This window comes from Ranitomeya variabilis, chromosome 4, assembly GCF_051348905.1.
Source record: "Ranitomeya variabilis isolate aRanVar5 chromosome 4, aRanVar5.hap1, whole genome shotgun sequence".
NCBI classification, from domain to species: domain Eukaryota; kingdom Metazoa; phylum Chordata; class Amphibia; order Anura; family Dendrobatidae; genus Ranitomeya; species Ranitomeya variabilis.
In genome coordinates, this window is record NC_135235.1 from 242,738,989 (window position 1) to 242,758,303 (window position 19,315).

General features: G+C 47.4%; 1 protein-coding gene across 2 annotated transcripts in view; it reads right to left on the bottom strand.

Moving 5' to 3' along the window:
• Window positions 1-360: 360 nt before the first annotated feature.
• The window catches only part of C1QA (complement C1q A chain), a 65,890-nt gene continuing 46,935 nt past the window's right edge, over window positions 361-19,315 (bottom strand). The window contains exon 3 of one of the 2 annotated variants that reach the window (XM_077260518.1): window positions 361-1,259. In XM_077260518.1, the coding sequence (XP_077116633.1) occupies window positions 691-1,259 (569 nt within the window). In that variant the 3' untranslated portion in view covers window positions 361-690. The remainder of the gene's footprint in view (window positions 1,260-19,315) is intronic. The other variant, XM_077260517.1, reaches the window with a different exon arrangement.

Here is a 19,315-nt window from a genome sequence, read left to right on the forward strand (position 1 = left end):
CCAATATCTCATTTATGGAGGCGTATCTGCCCAATAATGACATTATTCAACTACTAGAACTCGGAGTTAAGTCAACCTCACATCGCAAAATCCAAAAGTGGCAATTCTTGGAGAAATGACCAAATAGTTGAGAATGATTTCTATGTGTCAGGAGAAGGTCACATGGCCATGCCTAAGGATGTGCACCCAATAATACCACAGAATGAGAAAAGCAGGAGCATTGGTGGAGTGACCCAAGAGCAACCACTGCAGAGCCGCTGGAGTTGTCACAGATGCAGATCTTATACTCCAGTCACACCAGTCACACATGTTAGAAGTGGGAAAAAGGGTCTGTGTAAGAAAATGCAGAACTCATAAGATAAGAGAAAATGTAATGACATTTTATTGCAGGACCAGCAGAGAAAGCGAGGTGCTGAGGACACATAGACAAAATAGATCTAGAAACAAAGAGCTCAAAGCTGAGGGTCTAAAATGCAGAAAGTTTAACAAAGGGGGAACCTTGGCCACAGTCACGGAAGATCACTGGTCTAAGTTACAGAGGCCCACCAATCACTGATGACCACCGGCCTAAGTCACGGAGGACCGCCAGTCACAAAGGATCCCCGACTATGATTATGGATGATCACCGGTCACAAATCCTAGTTTATGGCCTAGTTCGGGGGGGGGGGGGCCTCTGTTTTATGTGATTTGCTAATCCCTTGGGTACAGCAAGAAGCCGCTGAATATGCTGCTGACATCGGCTTCCGCCATTTTTCGTAATTTGGCATCAGCTTCTATCCAGACCTGATCCCCAAGGTCTAGATTGAGGACAGAGCCCCCCGAGTTCACCTGTGGTTGACTGCGCACGTTGTGGTCACAGAAGCTCAGCAGTTTCTTTCCAGCCTCTCCATGTTTTTTCAGCCAGATCTGCAGACAGAGGTCCCCCAGTGAAACTACCTGAAAGGTGAAATAGTAGTACCCGGCCTCGGTGCAGGAGAATGCCCCAGTGCTGGTGTCATACACGTTTGCCTCATTGGTGATGATCTTGGTAAACAGGAGCCGATTGTCTTTTAATTTTTGTTGGACAGCAGAAAATGCTGGTCTTCGCTGAGCCTTAGAATCTGCCATGGATCCACTTGCACCTTTAAGGCCTTGATCTCCTGGAGGTCCTGGGGGGCCCTCCGTTCCTATGTAGCCTACATTACCTGGTTCACCAGGGGCCCCAGGATCTCCAGAATCCCCTTTACTCATAGTCAGTTTCAAAGAATGGCCCGGAGCCCCTGAAAGGTAAAAAAAAGTGCCATAAGATACTGGTCAGCCTTGGCATTCCTGATTATATAATCACACATCCCATAATAACACTATAAGAAGTTAAAGTGGTGGAATTATGGAAATTACAGAATGGAGACATGATAAAGATTTGCAAATGATTTAAACTACATTTTCAAACATTTCTCGTAATTGACCTTACTCCACTGCACTGAACGGTTATTATGGTGCAGATTGAGATTGCAATGGCTGCTAGAAGGAGTCCAGCTTTTCTCTTGGGTGTAATGATAGCCAGAGATTGGCCTGGAGACCACGTGGACAAAGCCATGAAAAGACCGTTGTAGAGAAAAATTGTGAAATCCATAAAGACATTTCCAGGGAGGGGACATGTCACCCTCACATTGAACTTATGAGATTAATTATAAGTGGCGAAGTGACGAACATAACGCATTCACTCACACCACAGTAAGGCTGGAATAACACCTCCAACTTAATATCGGTAGATGGATGATGCTATCCATGCTATGTTTTGTCTCTATGGAAAGGTAAAGTCATGACAGGAAACATGACAACATTCACTACCTGGGACCTCCAGGGGCGAAGATGTCCTGAAAGTACGAGATCTCATAATCTCCTAAAGACTTACACATTCCACAACCAGCTCCCCCACGAGCTCACCAATGGCGGGTATGTGGGTGTAACCTTGATCTAATAAAAATCAGAGTTTGGGTTTTAGTTATTTGATAGTCCTGGAAGGTGCAGTTTACTGTAGTTCTGTCTGTCCCTTGCTTGTACAAAGACAAAAGAGCTCCCCTTCATAACAGCCAGATCCAACCCTGCGACATCAGGTTTAGTACATTTCTTCTGTTTATACTTTTTATTTTATGTAATTATTTCTATTGTATTGTTTTGTTCTCACTTTGTATCATGTTTGTATATTTTTATACCACATAACTTTTGGGGGAAAAAATAGATATAATGTAATAACGCTGTTCCTCTTGCTCTGTAAACCGCACTCCTCAAGTCATACGCTACCTGTAACGGGCATCCAATCAGCCAGTATAAATGATTGGTGGTGCCAGCGAGCATTTCCTATTGTTACTGTGGAGCTGGCAGTGACCGGGGGTACATATATATATATATATATGTATATATATACCATGAGCTGGTATCGGAGACGTATATACCATACGTCCACTGTGAGCCTCCCAATAGCCAACCTATTAGTTGAAGCAGTGTCCAACACTCATCAGTCAATTGTATAATTTTCCTGATGATTGGAGGCTGCAGAGTGCTGTTTTTGTGATCATTTGGCAACAGTGGGGAGATACATGCTGGATCTCCCGGCTGTTCAATGACAACCCTTCATGCGCGAACATCATACCGGTCCTACTCCTATGATTATGGTGTAGGGGAGCATAATGTTTGGTAGCCAGACCCATCTAGTCTCCATTCCATTTTCTCCTTTGACAACATGGGGGACATCATTGGTCGGTGATTAGACAGGAGCTGCGGAAGCGTCTCCATCGAGCACATTGGGGACATCATTGATCGGTGATTACACAAGACCCGCCAGCAGCACCTCCATCAAGTACATCAGGGACATCATTGGTCGATGATTACACAGGAGCTGCCAGCAGCATCTCTATCAAGCACATCAGGGACGTCATTGGTCAGTGATTACACAGGAGCTGCCAGCAGCATCTCCATCAAGCATATCAGGGACATCATTGGTCGGTGATTACACAGAAGCTGCCGGCAGCGTCTCCATCGAGCACATTGGGGACATCATTGATTGGTGATTACAAATGAGTTGCCAGCAGCACCTCCAGCAAGTACATCAGGGATGTCATTGGTCTGGGATTACACAGGAGCTGCGACAGCGTCTCCATCTGGCACATCAGGGACGTCATTGGTCGGTGATTACACAGGAGCTTCGGCAGCGTCTCCATCGAGCACATCAGGGATGTCATTGGTCGATGATTACACAGGAGCTTTGACAGAATCTCCATCAAGTACATCAGGGATGCAGGGTCAGACTGGCCCGCTGGGACACCGGTGAAATCCCCGGTGGGCCCCAGAGAGAAGGAAAACATTTTTTAGGGACGCAGGCCCTTTAAAACTGCAGGAAACAGAGGTGCGCTCAGGTGTGTGCATACAGTCCTGACCCATTGCAACAACCAGGGCTGGCAGCACACCTGGTGAACACAAGTAAGTGCTGGGAGCCCTGGGTAAACGAGGGGTGGGACACACGCTATGGGGTCCATGAGTTGGGGGAGCACGGTGCCCCTCTAATACTCAACTCTCTGCTCTCCTCGTTCCCAGCAGCTGTACTGTCTGCAGCAACCTCTGACTCTGCGATATCTCAGGGCAGAGGGAGCTATGAGGTCATCACTGCGCGCTCAGCCTCTCTGTCCTGAGCATTGCAGAGCCGGGAGAGACGCTGAGTGTACCGAACCTGCTGCAGGAACGGGAGAGGTGCTTAAATGTATGCAGCATTACATGGGGCCCATAATACTGTATGGATGAGCATTACATGGGGCCCGTAATACTGCATGGAGGAGCATGGAGCCCATAATACTGTATAGAGGAGCATTACATGGGGCCAATAATACTGAATGGAGGAGCATGGGGCCCATAATACTGTATGGAGGAGCATTACATGGGGCCCATAATACTGTATGGAGGAGCATGGAGCCCATAATACTGTATAGAGGGGCATTACATGGGGCCAATAATACTGAATGGAGGAGCATGGGGCCCATAATACTGTATGGAGAAGCATTACATGGGGCCCATAATACTGTATGGAGCAGCATGGAGCCCATAATACTGTATGGAGGAGCATTACATGGGGCCCATAATACTGTATGGAGGAGCATGGGGCACCATAATACTGTATATGGAGGAGCATTACATGGGGACAGTAATACTGTATGGAGGAGCATTACATGAGGCTCATACTACTGTATGGAGGAGCATGGAGCCCATAATACTGTAAGAAGAAGCATTACATGGGGGCCACAATACTGTATGGAGTAGCATGAAGCCCATAATAGTGTATGGAGGAGCATTTCATGGGGCCCATACTACTGTATGGAGGAGCATGGGGCCCTTAATACTGTATGAAGAAGCATTACATGGGGCCCATAATACTGTATGGAGGAGCATTACATGGGGCCCATAATACTGTATGGAGGAGCATTACATGGGGCCCATAATACTGTATGGAGGAGCATTACATGGGGCCCATAATACTGTATGGAGGAGCATGGAACCCATAATACTGTATGGAGAATTACATGGGGCCCATAATACTGTATGAAGGAGCATGGGGCACCATAATACTGTATGGAGGAGCATTATATGGGGCCCATAACACTGTATGGAGGAGCATGGAGCCCATAATACTGTATGGAGGAGCATTACATGGGGGCCATAATACTGTATGGAGGAGCATTACATGGGGCCCATAATACTGTATGGAGGAGCATGGGGCACTGTTGTGAATTTGCTTTTTGCTCCCTCTAGTGGTTACTAGTTGTTTGACTCTGGTTTTTCTGTCATTCCTTTTATCCGCACCTGGGTCGTTAGTTAGGGGTGTTGCTATATTAGCTCCCTGGACCTTCAGTTCAATGCCTGGCAACGTAGTTATCAGAGCTAGTCTGCTGTGCTCTTGTCTACTGATCCTGGTTCCAGTTATATCAGCTAAGTCTGCCTTTTGCTTTTTGCTATTTGTTTTGTTTTTGTATTTTTGTCCAGCTTGTTCCAAATCTATATCCTGACCTTTGCTGGAAGCTCAAGGGGGCTGGTGTTCTCCCCCCGGACCGTTAGACGGTTCGGGGGTTCTTGAATTTCCAGTGTGGATTTTGATAGGGTTTTTGTTGACCATATAAGTTACCTTTCTTTATTCTGCTATCAGTAAGCGGGCCTCTCTGTGCTAAACCTGGTTCATTTCTGTGTTTGTCATTTCCTCTTACCTAACCGTCATTATTTGTGGGGGGCTTCTATCCAGCTTTGGGGTCCCCTTCTCTGGAGGCAAGAAAGGTCTTTGTTTTCCTCTACTAGGGGTAGCTAGATTCTCCGGCTGGCGCGTGTCATCTAGAATCAACGTAGGAATGATCCCCGGCTACTTCTAGTGTTGGCGTTAGGAGTAGATATATGGTCAACCCAGTTACCACTGCCCTATGAGCTGGATTTTTGTATTCTGCAGACTTCCACGTTCCTCTGAGACCCTCGCCATTGGGGTCATAACAGTTTGCCAGGCCAGTATTAAATGTTTAATGCATTGCAGAAGAGGGATTATAAGAAAGAAGATTCTGAGTTTTTTTTTTTCTTCTTCCCCTTTACCTCAGAGTGGCTATGCTTGCTGCAGACATGAATGTCCAGACCTTGATTACAAGTGTGGACCAGCTGGCTACTCGTGTGCAGGGCATACAAGACTATGTTATCAGAAATCCTAGGTCAGAACCTAAAATACCGATTCCTGAACTGTTTTCCGGAGACAGGTTTAAGTTTAGGAATTTCGTGAATAATTGTAAATTGTTTTTGTCCCTGAGACCCTGTTCATCTGGAGATTCTGCTCAGCAAGTAAAGATTGTTATTTCGTTCTTACGGGGCGACCCTCAGGATTGGGCTTTTTCGCTGGCGCCAGGAGATCCGGCATTGGCTGATCTTGATGCGTTTTTTCTGGCGCTCGGTTTACTTTATGAGGAACCCAATCTTGAGATTCAGGCAGAAAAGGCCTTGCTGGCTATGTCTCAGGGGCAGGACGAGGCTGAAGTGTATTGCCAAAAATTTCGGAAATGGTCCGTGCTGACACATTGGAACGAGTGTGCACTGGCCGCTAATTTTAGAAATGGCCTTTCTGAAGCCATTAAGAATGTTATGGTGGGTTTTCCCATTCCCACAGGTCTGAATGATACTATGGCACTGGCTATTCAAATTGACCGGCGGTTGCGGGAGCGCAAAACCGCAAATTCCCTCATGGTGTTGTCTGAACAGACACCTAATTCGGTGCAATGTGATAGAAAAACCGCAAATTCCCTCATGGTGTTGTCTGAACAGACACCTGATTTAATGCAATGTGATAGAATCCTGACTAGAAATGAGCGGAAAATTCATAGACGCCGGAATGGCTTGTGCTACTACTGTGGTGATTCTACACATGTTATCTCAGCATGCTCTAAACGTATAGCTAAGGTTGTTAGTCCTGTCACCGTTGGTAATTTGCAACCTAAATTTATTCTGTCTGTAACTTTGATTTGCTCACTGTCATCTTATCCTGTCATGGCGTTTGTAGATTCAGGTGCTGCCCTGAGTCTCATGGATCTCTCATTTGCTAAGCGCTGTGGTTTTACTCTTGAACCATTAGAAAATCCTATTCCTCTTAGGGGTATTGATGCTACACCATTGGCAGCAAATAAACCGCAGTATTGGACACAGGTTACCATGTGCATGACTCCTGAACACCGCGAGGTGATACGTTTCCTGGTTTTACATAAAATGCATGATTTGGTTGTTTTAGGGCTGCCATGGTTACAGACCCATAATCCAGTCCTGGACTGGAAGGCTATGTCAGTCTCAAGTTGGGGCTGTCGTGGTATTCATGGGGATTCCCTGCCTGTGTCTATTGCTTCTTCTACGCCTTCGGAAGTTCCGGAGTATTTGTCTGATTATCAGGATGTCTTCAGTGAGTCTGAGTCCAGTGCACTGCCTCCTCATAGGGACTGTGACTGTGCTATAGATTTGATCCCAGGCAGTAAATTTCCTAAGGGAAGACTGTTTAATCTGTCGGTACCTGAACATACCGCTATGCGTTCATATATCAAGGAGTCTCTGGAGAAAGGACATATTCGTCCGTCTTCTTCCCCTCTTGGTGCGGGATTCTTTTTTGTGGCAAAAAAGGACGGATCTTTGAGACCTTGTATTGATTATCGGCTTTTAAATAAGATCACTGTCAAATTTCAGTATCCTTTACCGCTGTTGTCCGACTTGTTTGCCCGGATTAAGGGTGCCAAGTGGTTCACCAAGATAGACCTTCGTGGTGCGTACAACCTTGTGCGCATTAAGCAAGGTGATGAATGGAAAACCGCATTCAATACGCCCGAAGGTCATTTTGAGTACTTGGTGATGCCTTTTGGGCTCTCCAATGCGCCTTCAGTTTTTCAGTCCTTTATGCATGACATTTTCCGGAAGTATCTGGATAAATTTTTGATTGTTTATCTGGATGATATTTTGGTTTTTTCTGATAATTGGGATTCGCATGTGGAGCAGGTCAGGTTGGTCTTTAAAATTTTGCGTGAAAATTCTTTGTTTGTCAAGGGCTCAAAGTGTCTCTTTGGTGTACAGAAGGTTCCCTTTTTGGGGTTCATTTTTTCCCCTTCTGCTGTGGAGATGGACCCAGTCAAGGTCCGAGCTATTCTTGATTGGACTCAGCCCTCGTCAGTTAAGAGTCTTCAGAAGTTCTTGGGCTTCGCTAACTTCTACCGTCGTTTTATCGCTAATTTTTCTAGCATTGTGAAACCTTTGACGGATATGACCAAGAAGGGCTCCGATGTAGCTAACTGGGCTCCTGCTGCCGTGGAGGCTTTCCAGGAGTTGAAACGCCGGTTTACTTCGGCGCCGGTTTTGTGCCAGCCTGACGTCTCACTTCCCTTTCAGGTTGAGGTGGATGCTTCGGAGATTGGGGCAGGGGCCGTTTTGACGCAGAGAGGCCCTGGTTGCTCTGTTATGAAACCTTGTGCCTTTTTCTCTAGGAAGTTTTCGCCTGCCGAGCGAAATTATGATGTGGGCAATCGGGAGTTGTTGGCCATGAAATGGGCATTTGAGGAGTGGCGTCATTGGCTCGAGGGTGCTAAGCATCGTGTGGTGGTCTTGACTGATCACAAAAATCTGATGTATCTCGAGTCTGCTAAACGCCTTAATCCGAGACAGGCCCGCTGGTCATTGTTTTTCTCCCGCTTTGATTTTGTTGTCTCGTATTTACCAGGTTCAAAGAATGTGAAGGCCGATGCTCTTTCTAGGAGCTTTGTGCCTGATGCTCCTGGAGTCGCTGATCCTGTTGGTATTCTTAAAGATGGAGTTATCTTGTCAGCTATTTCTCCGGATCTGCGACGTGTGTTGCAGAGATTTCAGGCTGATAGGCCTGAGTCTTGTCCACCTGACAGACTGTTTGTCCCGGATAAGTGGACCAGCAGAGTCATTTCCGAGGTTCATTCCTCGGTGTTGGCAGGTCACCCGGGAATTTTTGGCACCAGAGATCTGGTGGCCAGGTCCTTTTGGTGGCCTTCCTTGTCAAGGGATGTGCGGTCATTTGTGCAGTCCTGTGGGACTTGTGCTCGAGCTAAGCCTTGCTGTTCTCGTGCCAGCGGTTTGCTCTTGCCCTTGCCTGTCCCGAAGAGACCTTGGACACATATCTCCATGGATTTCATTTCTGATCTTCCGCTATCTCAGGGCATGTCCGTTATCTGGGTGATATGTGATCGCTTCTCCAAGATGGTCCATTTGGTTCCTTTGCCTAAGCTGCCTTCCTCTTCCGATCTGGTTCCTGTGTTTTTCCAGAACGTGGTTCGTTTGCACGGCATCCCTGAGAATATTGTGTCAGACAGAGGATCCCAGTTCGTTTCCAGGTTCTGGCGATCCTTTTGTAGTAGGATGGGCATTGATTTGTCGTTTTCGTCTGCTTTCCATCCTCAGACTAATGGACAGACGGAGCGAACCAATCAGACTTTGGAGGCTTATTTGAGGTGTTTTGTCTCTGCTGATCAGGACGATTGGGTGACATTCTTGCCGTTGGCTGAGTTTGCCCTTAATAATCGGGCTAGTTCCGCCACCTTGGTTTCGCCTTTTTTCTGCAACTCTGGTTTCCATCCTCGCTTTTCTTCGGGTCATGTGGAGCCTTCTGACTGTCCTGGGGTGGATTCTGTGGTGGATAGGTTGCAGCAGATCTGGAATCATGTGGTGGACAACTTGAAGTTGTCACAGGAGAAGGCTCAGCGCTTTGCCAACCGCCGCCGCGGTGTGGGTCCCCGACTACGCGTTGGGGATTTGGTATGGCTTTCTTCCCGCTTTGTTCCTATGAAGGTCTCCTCTCCCAAATTTAAACCTCGTTTTATTGGGCCTTACAAGATATTGGAAATCCTTAATCCTGTATCTTTTCGTCTGGATCTTCCTGTGTCGTTTGCTATTCACAATGTATTTCATAGGTCCTTGTTGCGGCGGTACATTGTGCCTGTAGTTCCTTCTGCTGAGCCTCCTGCTCCGGTGTTGGTTGAGGGCGAGTTGGAGTACGTGGTGGAGAAGATCTTGGATTCTCGCCTCTCCAGGCGGAGGCTTCAGTACCTGGTCAAGTGGAAGGGCTATGGTCAGGAGGATAATTCCTGGGTGGTCGCCTCTGATGTTCATGCGGCCGATTTAGTTCGTGCCTTTCATGCCGCTCATCCTGATCGCCCTGGTGGTCGTGGTGAGGGTTCGGTGACCCCTCACTAAGGGGGGGGTACTGTTGTGAATTTGCTTTTTGCTCCCTCTAGTGGTTACTAGTTGTTTGACTCTGGTTTTTCTGTCATTCCTTTTATCCGCACCTGGGTCGTTAGTTAGGGGTGTTGCTATATTAGCTCCCTGGACCTTCAGTTCAATGCCTGGCAACGTAGTTATCAGAGCTAGTCTGCTGTGCTCTTGTCTACTGATCCTGGTTCCAGTTATATCAGCTAAGTCTGCCTTTTGCTTTTTGCTATTTGTTTTGTTTTTGTATTTTTGTCCAGCTTGTTCCAAATCTATATCCTGACCTTTGCTGGAAGCTCAAGGGGGCTGGTGTTCTCCCCCCGGACCGTTAGACGGTTCGGGGGTTCTTGAATTTCCAGTGTGGATTTTGATAGGGTTTTTGTTGACCATATAAGTTACCTTTCTTTATTCTGCTATCAGTAAGCGGGCCTCTCTGTGCTAAACCTGGTTCATTTCTGTGTTTGTCATTTCCTCTTACCTAACCGTCATTATTTGTGGGGGGCTTCTATCCAGCTTTGGGGTCCCCTTCTCTGGAGGCAAGAAAGGTCTTTGTTTTCCTCTACTAGGGGTAGCTAGATTCTCTGGCTGGCGCGTGTCATCTAGAATCAACGTAGGAATGATCCCCGGCTACTTCTAGTGTTGGCGTTAGGAGTAGATATATGGTCAACCCAGTTACCACTGCCCTATGAGCTGGATTTTTGTATTCTGCAGACTTCCACGTTCCTCTGAGACCCTCGCCATTGGGGTCATAACAGGGCACCATAATACTGTTCGGAGGAGCATTACATGGGGCCCATAATACTGTATGGAGAAGCATTACATCACCGGTGTCATGAATCCCACTGTGCTGTCACCAATATGATCACACCAATTTGTCACAAACCAAGGTTGTTTGGTTGCCCCTGGTTCCTTCTGGAGGGGATTTATCTATATCCCACTTCCCAGTTCCGGTTTGGAACTTGCAGCTCTCTGGTGCCCCCCTTACCATCCGGTCAGTCAGGGTACTGCACCTAGGGTAATTAGTCGCCAGAAAAACTGCCTGCTATGAAAACTCCTACTCAGGCGTGAACAATAATTATCAACGCCGCCGTCGCTACAAAGCCTTTCAAATGCACAGAACAAAGTATGCTGCTACCAGCTCCGATTTTCAAAGTATTGATGGGTCCGGAGCCAACCCAATCAGTAGTGAAATTCACTTCAGAGGACGTGACAGTTTGTTTAGAGCATGGAGAGACAAGCTAGTAATTTTATATTTTACTCCAAAAAAAGGTAGGCAGTGTTTACAAGGTATAAAAAAGATATTATAAAGAAGACAAAATCATGTGTACATTACAATTACAAATAAAAAAAGGATTAAAATTGAAGAAAACACTTTCATTGCGTTCAGATCATTTCATATTATCATGGCTGGCCTGTGGGATTTGTAGGGTGCACACATACTGTATAGATGCATGTCACATCTATAGAGCAGCTGGACCCCGGACAAAAGACTTCAGAAGACTGCTGTCTCACTAAGTTACCTCACAGCCCAAAACCCGGGCACTCCCCCTGTGGTGACATCACTTAGATGCTGAAATCTCCCCTTTACTTGAAAGTATGAAATGCCATTTTTATGCCTATCTCGCTGTATCAACCTCATATAAGCAATATACCAGGATCATGAGGTGCACCACATTGGGGCAATTCTCTTAAGTGTAAACACAGAACAATTACCTGAACTGCTTACTGAGAAATCTGCACTTTGCCCTCTTTGCGTTTAGCTGCTAGCGCTTTCAGTGAGTAATAGATCTATCGATGGAGATCCGGAATATATAATTCTTACATCTCTAGCCCGGATCGGTCATCGGATATCTCACTTTAATAGAACAAAGACTCTCATGGTGGCTACACCAGTTTCAACTAGTACCATGTGGGAGGGGGAAGGAGTAGTTTTAGAGAGACTGCTCTGCCTGCAGGATAGAACCATAAAAATTAAACAGGGAGGGGTTTAGGATTCACACAAATACAAGCAGCAGGCAGAGAGAGAAGAGGGGGGTCAGAATGAGCCCCCTGTACTCCACGCAGAACCGGGTGGTCCAATCCTTCTTTGGCATGAGAACTACAGGTGAGGCCCACGTGCTCTTTGACCATTGAATCACCCCCAAGCTGTAACATCTCATCGATCTCCTCCCGCATAACCAGCTACACCTTGTCGGAGATCCGATAGGCTGTTCGCTGTAGTGGGGCATGATTCCCGGTGTCCACCTCATGGACCGCTAACATCGTGCTTCCAGGTCAGTTGGAGAGCACCGCCTGGAAGGGTTCCAGCATGGTCCGCAACTGCGACCGCTGGGGTTCGGTTAACAAGGCGCTTACCTCCATGTCCTCAATGGACCCACCGGCCTTAGCTTGGGCCAGCATGTCCAGGAGGGGGTCTTCCTCCCCGTCTTCGGGCAGGCTGCAGACTGGTAGGACATAAGGTTCACATTCGTTATGAGCCTTCATCATGTTGATGTGAAAGGCCTTTCGCCTACACTGAGTGTGGTCAAGCGTGACCACGTAGGTGACTGGGTTGAGCTGTTGGTGGACGACATACGGGCCTTCCCCAGCTGCCTGAAGCTTATCCTTTGGTACGGGGACCAGCACCCACACCTTTTGACCCACTTGGTAGGTCCGCTTCTGGGCGTTCTGGTCATACCAGTGCTTCTGATCAGCCTGACCCTGCGTCAAGTTGTCATGCACCAGCTGCATCAAGGTCTGCATTTTGTCACAGAAGCACATGACATACTCCACTATGGACACTTCAGAAGGGTTCTGCTCCTCTTCCCAGGATTCCCTTACCAACCCAAGGGGTCCCCGGAGTCGCCTGCTGAACAGGAGAACCCCAGTCGAGGCCTGCGGAACCTCTCGGTAAGCGAATAGCAGGTGTGGGAGGTACCGCTCCCAGTCACATCCTTGGGTCTCAACCAGCATGCGTAGCATCTGTTTGAGGGTACCATTGAAGCGCTCACACAAGCCATTTGTCTGTGGGTGATACGCACTAGATACAAGAAGCTTCACCTGCATTTTCTTACAGAGAGCCTCCATTAGGCGAGACATGAATTGGGTCCCTTGATTGGTAAGCATCTCCCTGGGAAATCCTACCGGCGAAAAGATAGCCAACAGTGCATCCGCCACCTTATCTGCCCTAGTTGAGGACAGAGCCACTGCCTCTGCGTACTGGGTAGCGTAGTCTACCACAGTGAGGACGTATTGCTTTCCAGGGCTGCTTGGGATGGCCAGCGGGCCCACAATGTCCACCGTGATCCTCTGGAAAGGCTCCTCTATCACTGGCAAAGGGATCAGGGGAGCCTTAAGAGCAGGTCCCGCCTTCCCCACTCTTTGGCAGGTAATACAGGAGTGGCAGTAGTTTGTCACATCTGTCCCATCTTGGGCCATTAGAAGTGTTGAGACAGCCGGGCCTTAGTCGAGCCTTAGTTTTGCTGATCCCCAAGTGTCCATCGAGGGGGATCTCACTCCTGAATTGGTGTGGGATGACCAGCTGTCTTTCCCTCAACCACTCCTTTTGGGATTTTCCAGGTACTGTCTCCCAGTACAACCTCCTTCGTTCCCAGAACACCCTCACCTTATTCGTCACTGAGGTGGGCGTCTCGGCAAGATGTCTCAAATTCTCTAGGCTCGCATCTGAGTGCAGAGCGGCCTGGAACTCCTGGCTAGGAGCAGCCAGAAGCGACATCAGGGTCCCTTCCCCACAGGATCCATCTGGGACCTGCTCCAGGTCCATCTCTGGTTCAGTCACGCCTGTGACTGAAGAGGGCCCAGAAGGCAGAACGTTATCTGCGTTCCAGGCACTCTGACTGCGGGTGACAACAGCTACATAGGCTGTCTCCCCGGGGATTTCCACAGACCCATCAGCCGGCGCTGCTATGGGTACTGTTGTGAATTTGGATTCTGGGCTCCCCCGGTGGCCACTGGTGGAATTGAACTGGTGTCTTCATCTTCTCTGTTCACCTGTTCCCATCAAGATGTGGGAGTCGCTATATAACCTTGCTGCTCTGTTAGTTGCTTGCCGGTCAACAATGTTATCAGAAGCCTCTCTGTGCTTGTTCCTGCTCCTAGACAACTACTAGATAAGTTGGACTCTTGTCCATGTTTGTTTTTGCATTTTGTTCCAGTTCACAGCTGTAGTTTCGTTACTGTGTCTGGAAAGCTCTTGTGAACAGGAATTGCCACTCTGGTGTTATGAGTTAATGCCAGAGTCCTAAAGTAATTTCTGGATGGTGTTTTGATAGGATTTTCAGCTGACCATGAAAGTGTCCTTTCTGTCTTCTGCCATGTAGTAAGTGGACCTCAAATTTGCTAAACCTATTTTCATACTACGTTTGTTATTTCATCTTAATTCACCGCCAATACATGTGGGGGGCCTCTGTCTCCTTTCGGGGTATTTCTCTAGAGGTGAGCTAGGACTAATATTTTCCTCTGCTAGCTTTATTTAGTCCTCCGGCTGGTGCTGGGCATCTAGAATCAACGTAGGCATGCTACCCGGCCACTGCTAGTTGTGCGTTAGGTTTAGTTCATGGTCAGCTCAGTTCCCATCTTCCAAGAGCTAGTTCCTATATATGCTGATGCTATGTTCTCTTGCCATTGAGATCATGACAGTTTGACCGGCCCACAAAGTGTTAATTGTATTGGCTGAAGTAGGAGGAAAAGAAGTCTGAGGAACCTTTTTTTTTTTTTTTCCTCTCTCTTACTCAGAGTGTGCTGCCTAGCCGTAATTGCAGCCTGCTGCTTCTTTCCTCCTCTTAATCCTTGAATGGCTCTGTGTCCACCTGTTTGTAATGGATCTTCAGAGTGTAACTGCAGGTTTGAATAATCTCGCCACGAAGGTACAAAATTTGCAAGACTTTGTTTGTCATGCACCTGTATCTGAGCCGAGAATTCCTTTGCCGGAATTTTTCTCGGGGAATAGATCTGGGTTTCAGAATTTTCGAAATAATTGCAAATTATTTTTGTCCCTGAAATTTCGCTCTGCCGGAGACCCTGCACAGCAGGTCAGGATTGTGATTTCCTTGCTCCGGGGCGACCCTCAAGACTGGGCTTTTTCATTGACACCAGGGGATCCTGCGTTGCTCAATGTGGATGCGTTTTTTCTGGCCCTGGGGTTGCTTTATGACGAACCTCATTTGGAGCTTCAGGCAGAAAAAACTTTGATGTCCCTATCTCAGGGGCAAGATGAAGCGGAAATTTACTGCCAAAGATTCCGTAAATGGTCTGTGCTTACTCAGTGGAATGAGTGCGCCCTGGCGGCGACTTTCAGAGAGGGTCTCTCTGATGCCATTAAGGATGTTATGGTGGGGTTCCCTGTGCCTGCGGGTCTGAATGAGTCCATGACAATGGCTATTCAGATCGATAGACGTTTGCGGGAGCGCAAACCAGTGCACCATCTGGCGGTGTCCACTGAGAAGTCGCCAGAGAGTATGCAGTGTGATAGAATTCTGTCCCGAAGCGAGCGGCAGAATTTTAGACGGAAAAATGGGTTGTGTTTCTATTGTGGTGATTCTACTCATGTTATATCAGCATGCTCTAAGCGCACTAAAAAGCTTGATAAATCTGTTTCCATTTGCACCTTACCGTCTAAGTTTATTCTATCTGTGACCCTGATTTGCTCTTTGTCATCTATTACCACGGACGCCTATGTCGACTCTGGCGCCGCTTTGAGTCTTATGGATTGGTCCTTTGCCAAACGCTGTGGGTATGATTTAGAGCCTTTGGAGACTCCTATTCCTCTGAAGGGGATTGACTCCACCCCATTGGCTAATAATAAACCACAATACTGGACACAAGTAACTATGCGTATTAATCCGGATCACCAGGAGATTATTCGCTTTCTGGTGCTGTATAATCTACATGATGATTTGGTGTTAGGATTGCCTTGGCTGCAATCTCACAACCCAGTCCTCGACTGGAGAGCTATGTCTGTGTTGAGCTGGGGATGTAAGGGGGCTCATGGGGATGTACCTGTGGTTTCCATTTCATCATCTATTCCCTCTGAAATTCCTGAGTTCCTGTCTGACTATCGTGACGTCTTTGAAGAATCCAAGCTTGGTTCGTTACCTCCGCACCGAGAGTGCGATTGTGCCATAGATTTAATCCCGGGTAGTAAATACCCAAAGGGTCGTTTATTTAATCTGTCTGTGCCTGAACATGCTGCTATGCGAGAATATATAAAGGAGTCCTTGGAAAAGGGACATATTCGTCCATCGTCATCTCCCTTAGGAGCCGGTTTTTTCTTTGTGTCAAAAAAAGACGGCTCTTTGAGACCATGTATCGATTATCGGCTTTTGAATAAAATCACTGTTAAATATCAATACCCATTGCCGTTGCTGACTGATTTGTTTGCTCGCATAAAGGGGGCCAAGTGGTTCTCTAAGATTGACCTTCGTGGGGCGTATAATTTGGTGCGAATCAGGCAGGGGGATGAGTGGAAAACCGCATTTAATACGCCCGAGGGCCACTTTGAGTATTTAGTGATGCCTTTTGGTCTTTCTAATGCTCCGTCAGTTTTCCAGTCCTTTATGCATGATATTTTTCGCGAGTATTTGGATAAATTTATGATTGTGTATCTGGATGATATTCTGATTTTTTCGGATGACTGGGACTCTCATGTCCAGCAAGTCAGGAGGGTTTTCCAGGTTTTGCGGTCTAATTCTTTGTGTGTGAAGGGTTCTAAGTGTGTTTTTGGGGTACAGAGGATTTCCTTTTTGGGATATATTTTTTCTCCCTCTTCCATTGAAATGGATCCTGTCAAGGTTCAAGCTATTTGTGATTGGACGCAGCCCTCTTCTCTTAAGAGTCTTCAGAAATTTTTGGGCTTTGCTAACTTTTATCGTCGATTTATTGCTGGTTTTTCGGATATTGCTAAGCCATTGACCGATTTGACTAAGAAGGGTGCTGATGTTGCTGATTGGTCCCCTGATGCTGTGGAGGCCTTTCGGGAGCTTAAGCGCCGTTTTTCCTCTGCCCCTGTGTTGCGTCAGCCTGATGTTGCTCTACCTTTTCAGGTTGAGGTCGACGCTTCTGAGATCGGAGCTGGGGCAGTGTTATCGCAGAAAAGTTCTGACTGCTCCGTGATGAGGCCTTGTGCCTTCTTTTCCCGTAAATTTTCGCCCGCTGAGCGGAATTATGATGTTGGGAATCGGGAGCTTTTGGCCATGAAGTGGGCTTTTGAGGAGTGGCGCCATTGGCTTGAGGGGGCCAGACATCAGGTGGTGGTATTGACTGACCACAAAAATTTGATTTATCTTGAGACCGCCAGGCGCCTGAATCCTAGACAGGCGCGCTGGTCATTATTTTTCTCTCGGTTTAATTTTGTGGTGTCATACCTACCGGGTTCTAAGAATGTTAAGGCGGATGCCCTTTCTAGGAGTTTTGAGCCTGACTCGCCTGGTAACTCTGAGCCCACAGGTATCCTTAAGGATGGAGTGGTATTGTCAGCCGTTTCTCCAGACCTGCGGCGGGCCTTGCAGGAGTTTCAGGCGGATAGACCAGATCGTTGCCCACCTGATAAACTGTTTGTTCCTGATGATTGGACCAGTAGAGTCATCTCTGAGGTTCATTCTTCTGCGTTGGCAGGTCATCCTGGTATTTTTGGTACCAGGGATTTGGTGGCAAGGTCCTTCTGGTGGCCTTCCCTGTCACGAGATGTGCGAGGCTTTGTGCAGTCTTGTGACGTTTGTGCTCGGGCCAAGCCTTGTTGTTCTCGGGCTAGTGGATTATTGTTGCCCTTGCCTATTCCTAAGAGGCCTTGGACGCACATCTCGATGGATTTTATTTCAGATCTGCCTGTTTCTCAGAAGATGTCTGTCATCTGGGTGGTGTGTGACCGTTTCTCTAAGATGGTCCATTTGGTTCCTCTGCCCAAGTTGCCTTCTTCTTCCGAGTTGGTTCCTCTGTTTTTTCAAAATGTTGTTCGTTTGCATGGTATTCCTGAGAATATCATTTCGGACAGAGGGACCCAATTCGTGTCTAGATTTTGGCAGGCATTCTGTGCTGGGATGGGCATAGATTTGTCTTTTTCGTCCGCTTTCCATCCTCAGACGAATGGCCAGACCGAGCGGACTAATCAGACCCTGGAGACATATCTGAGGTGTTTTGTGTCTGCTGACCAGGATGATTGGGTTGCTTTTTTGCCATTAGCGGAGTTCGCTCTCAATAATCGGGCCAGCTCTGCCACTTTGGTGTCCCCGTTTTTCTGTAATTCGGGGTTTCATCCTCGATTTTCCTCTGGTCAGGTGGAATCTTCGGATTGTCCTGGAGTGGATACTGTGGTGGAGAGATTGCATCGGATCTGGGGGCAGGTGGTGGACAATTTGAGGTTGTCCCAGGAGAAGACTCAGCTTTTTGCCAACCGCCACCGTCGTGTTGGTCCTCGGCTTTGTGTTGGGGATTTGGTGTGGTTGTCTTCTCGTTTTGTCCCTATGAGGGTCTCTTCTCCTAAGTTTAAGCCGCGGTTCATCGGCCCGTATAGGATATTGGAGATTCTTAACCCTGTTTCCTTCCGTTTGGACCTCCCTGCATCCTTTTCTATTCATAACGTTTTTCATCGGTCATTATTGCGCAGGTATGAGGTACCGGTTGTGCCTTCCGTTGAGCCTCCTGCTCCGGTGTTGGTTGAGGGTGAGTTGGAGTACGTTGTGGAGAAAATCTTAGACTCTCGTGTTTCCAGACGGAGACTCCAGTATCTGGTCAAGTGGAAGGGATACGGCCAGGAGGATAATTCTTGGGTGAATGCATCTGATGTTCATGCCTCTGATCTGGTTCGTGCCTTTCATAGGGTCCATCCTGATCGCCCTGGTGGTTCTGGTGAGGGTTCGGTGCCCCCTCCTTGAGGGGGGGGTACTGTTGTGAATTTGGATTCTGGGCTCCCCCGGTGGCCACTGGTGGAATTGAACTGGTGTCTTCATCTTCTCTGTTCACCTGTTCCCATCAAGATGTGGGAGTCGCTATATAACCTTGCTGCTCTGTTAGTTGCTTGCCGGTCAACAATGTTATCAGAAGCCTCTCTGTGCTTGTTCCTGCTCCTAGACAACTACTAGATAAGTTGGACTCTTGTCCATGTTTGTTTTTGCATTTTGTTCCAGTTCACAGCTGTAGTTTCGTTACTGTGTCTGGAAAGCTCTTGTGAACAGGAATTGCCACTCTGGTGTTATGAGTTAATGCCAGAGTCCTAAAGTAATTTCTGGATGGTGTTTTGATAGGATTTTCAGCTGACCATGAAAGTGTCCTTTCTGTCTTCTGCCATGTAGTAAGTGGACCTCAAATTTGCTAAACCTATTTTCATACTACGTTTGTTATTTCATCTTAATTCACCGCCAATACATGTGGGGGGCCTCTGTCTCCTTTCGGGGTATTTCTCTAGAGGTGAGCTAGGACTAATATTTTCCTCTGCTAGCTTTATTTAGTCCTCCGGCTGGTGCTGGGCATCTAGAATCAACGTAGGCATGCTACCCGGCCACTGCTAGTTGTGCGTTAGGTTTAGTTCATGGTCAGCTCAGTTCCCATCTTCCAAGAGCTAGTTCCTATATAT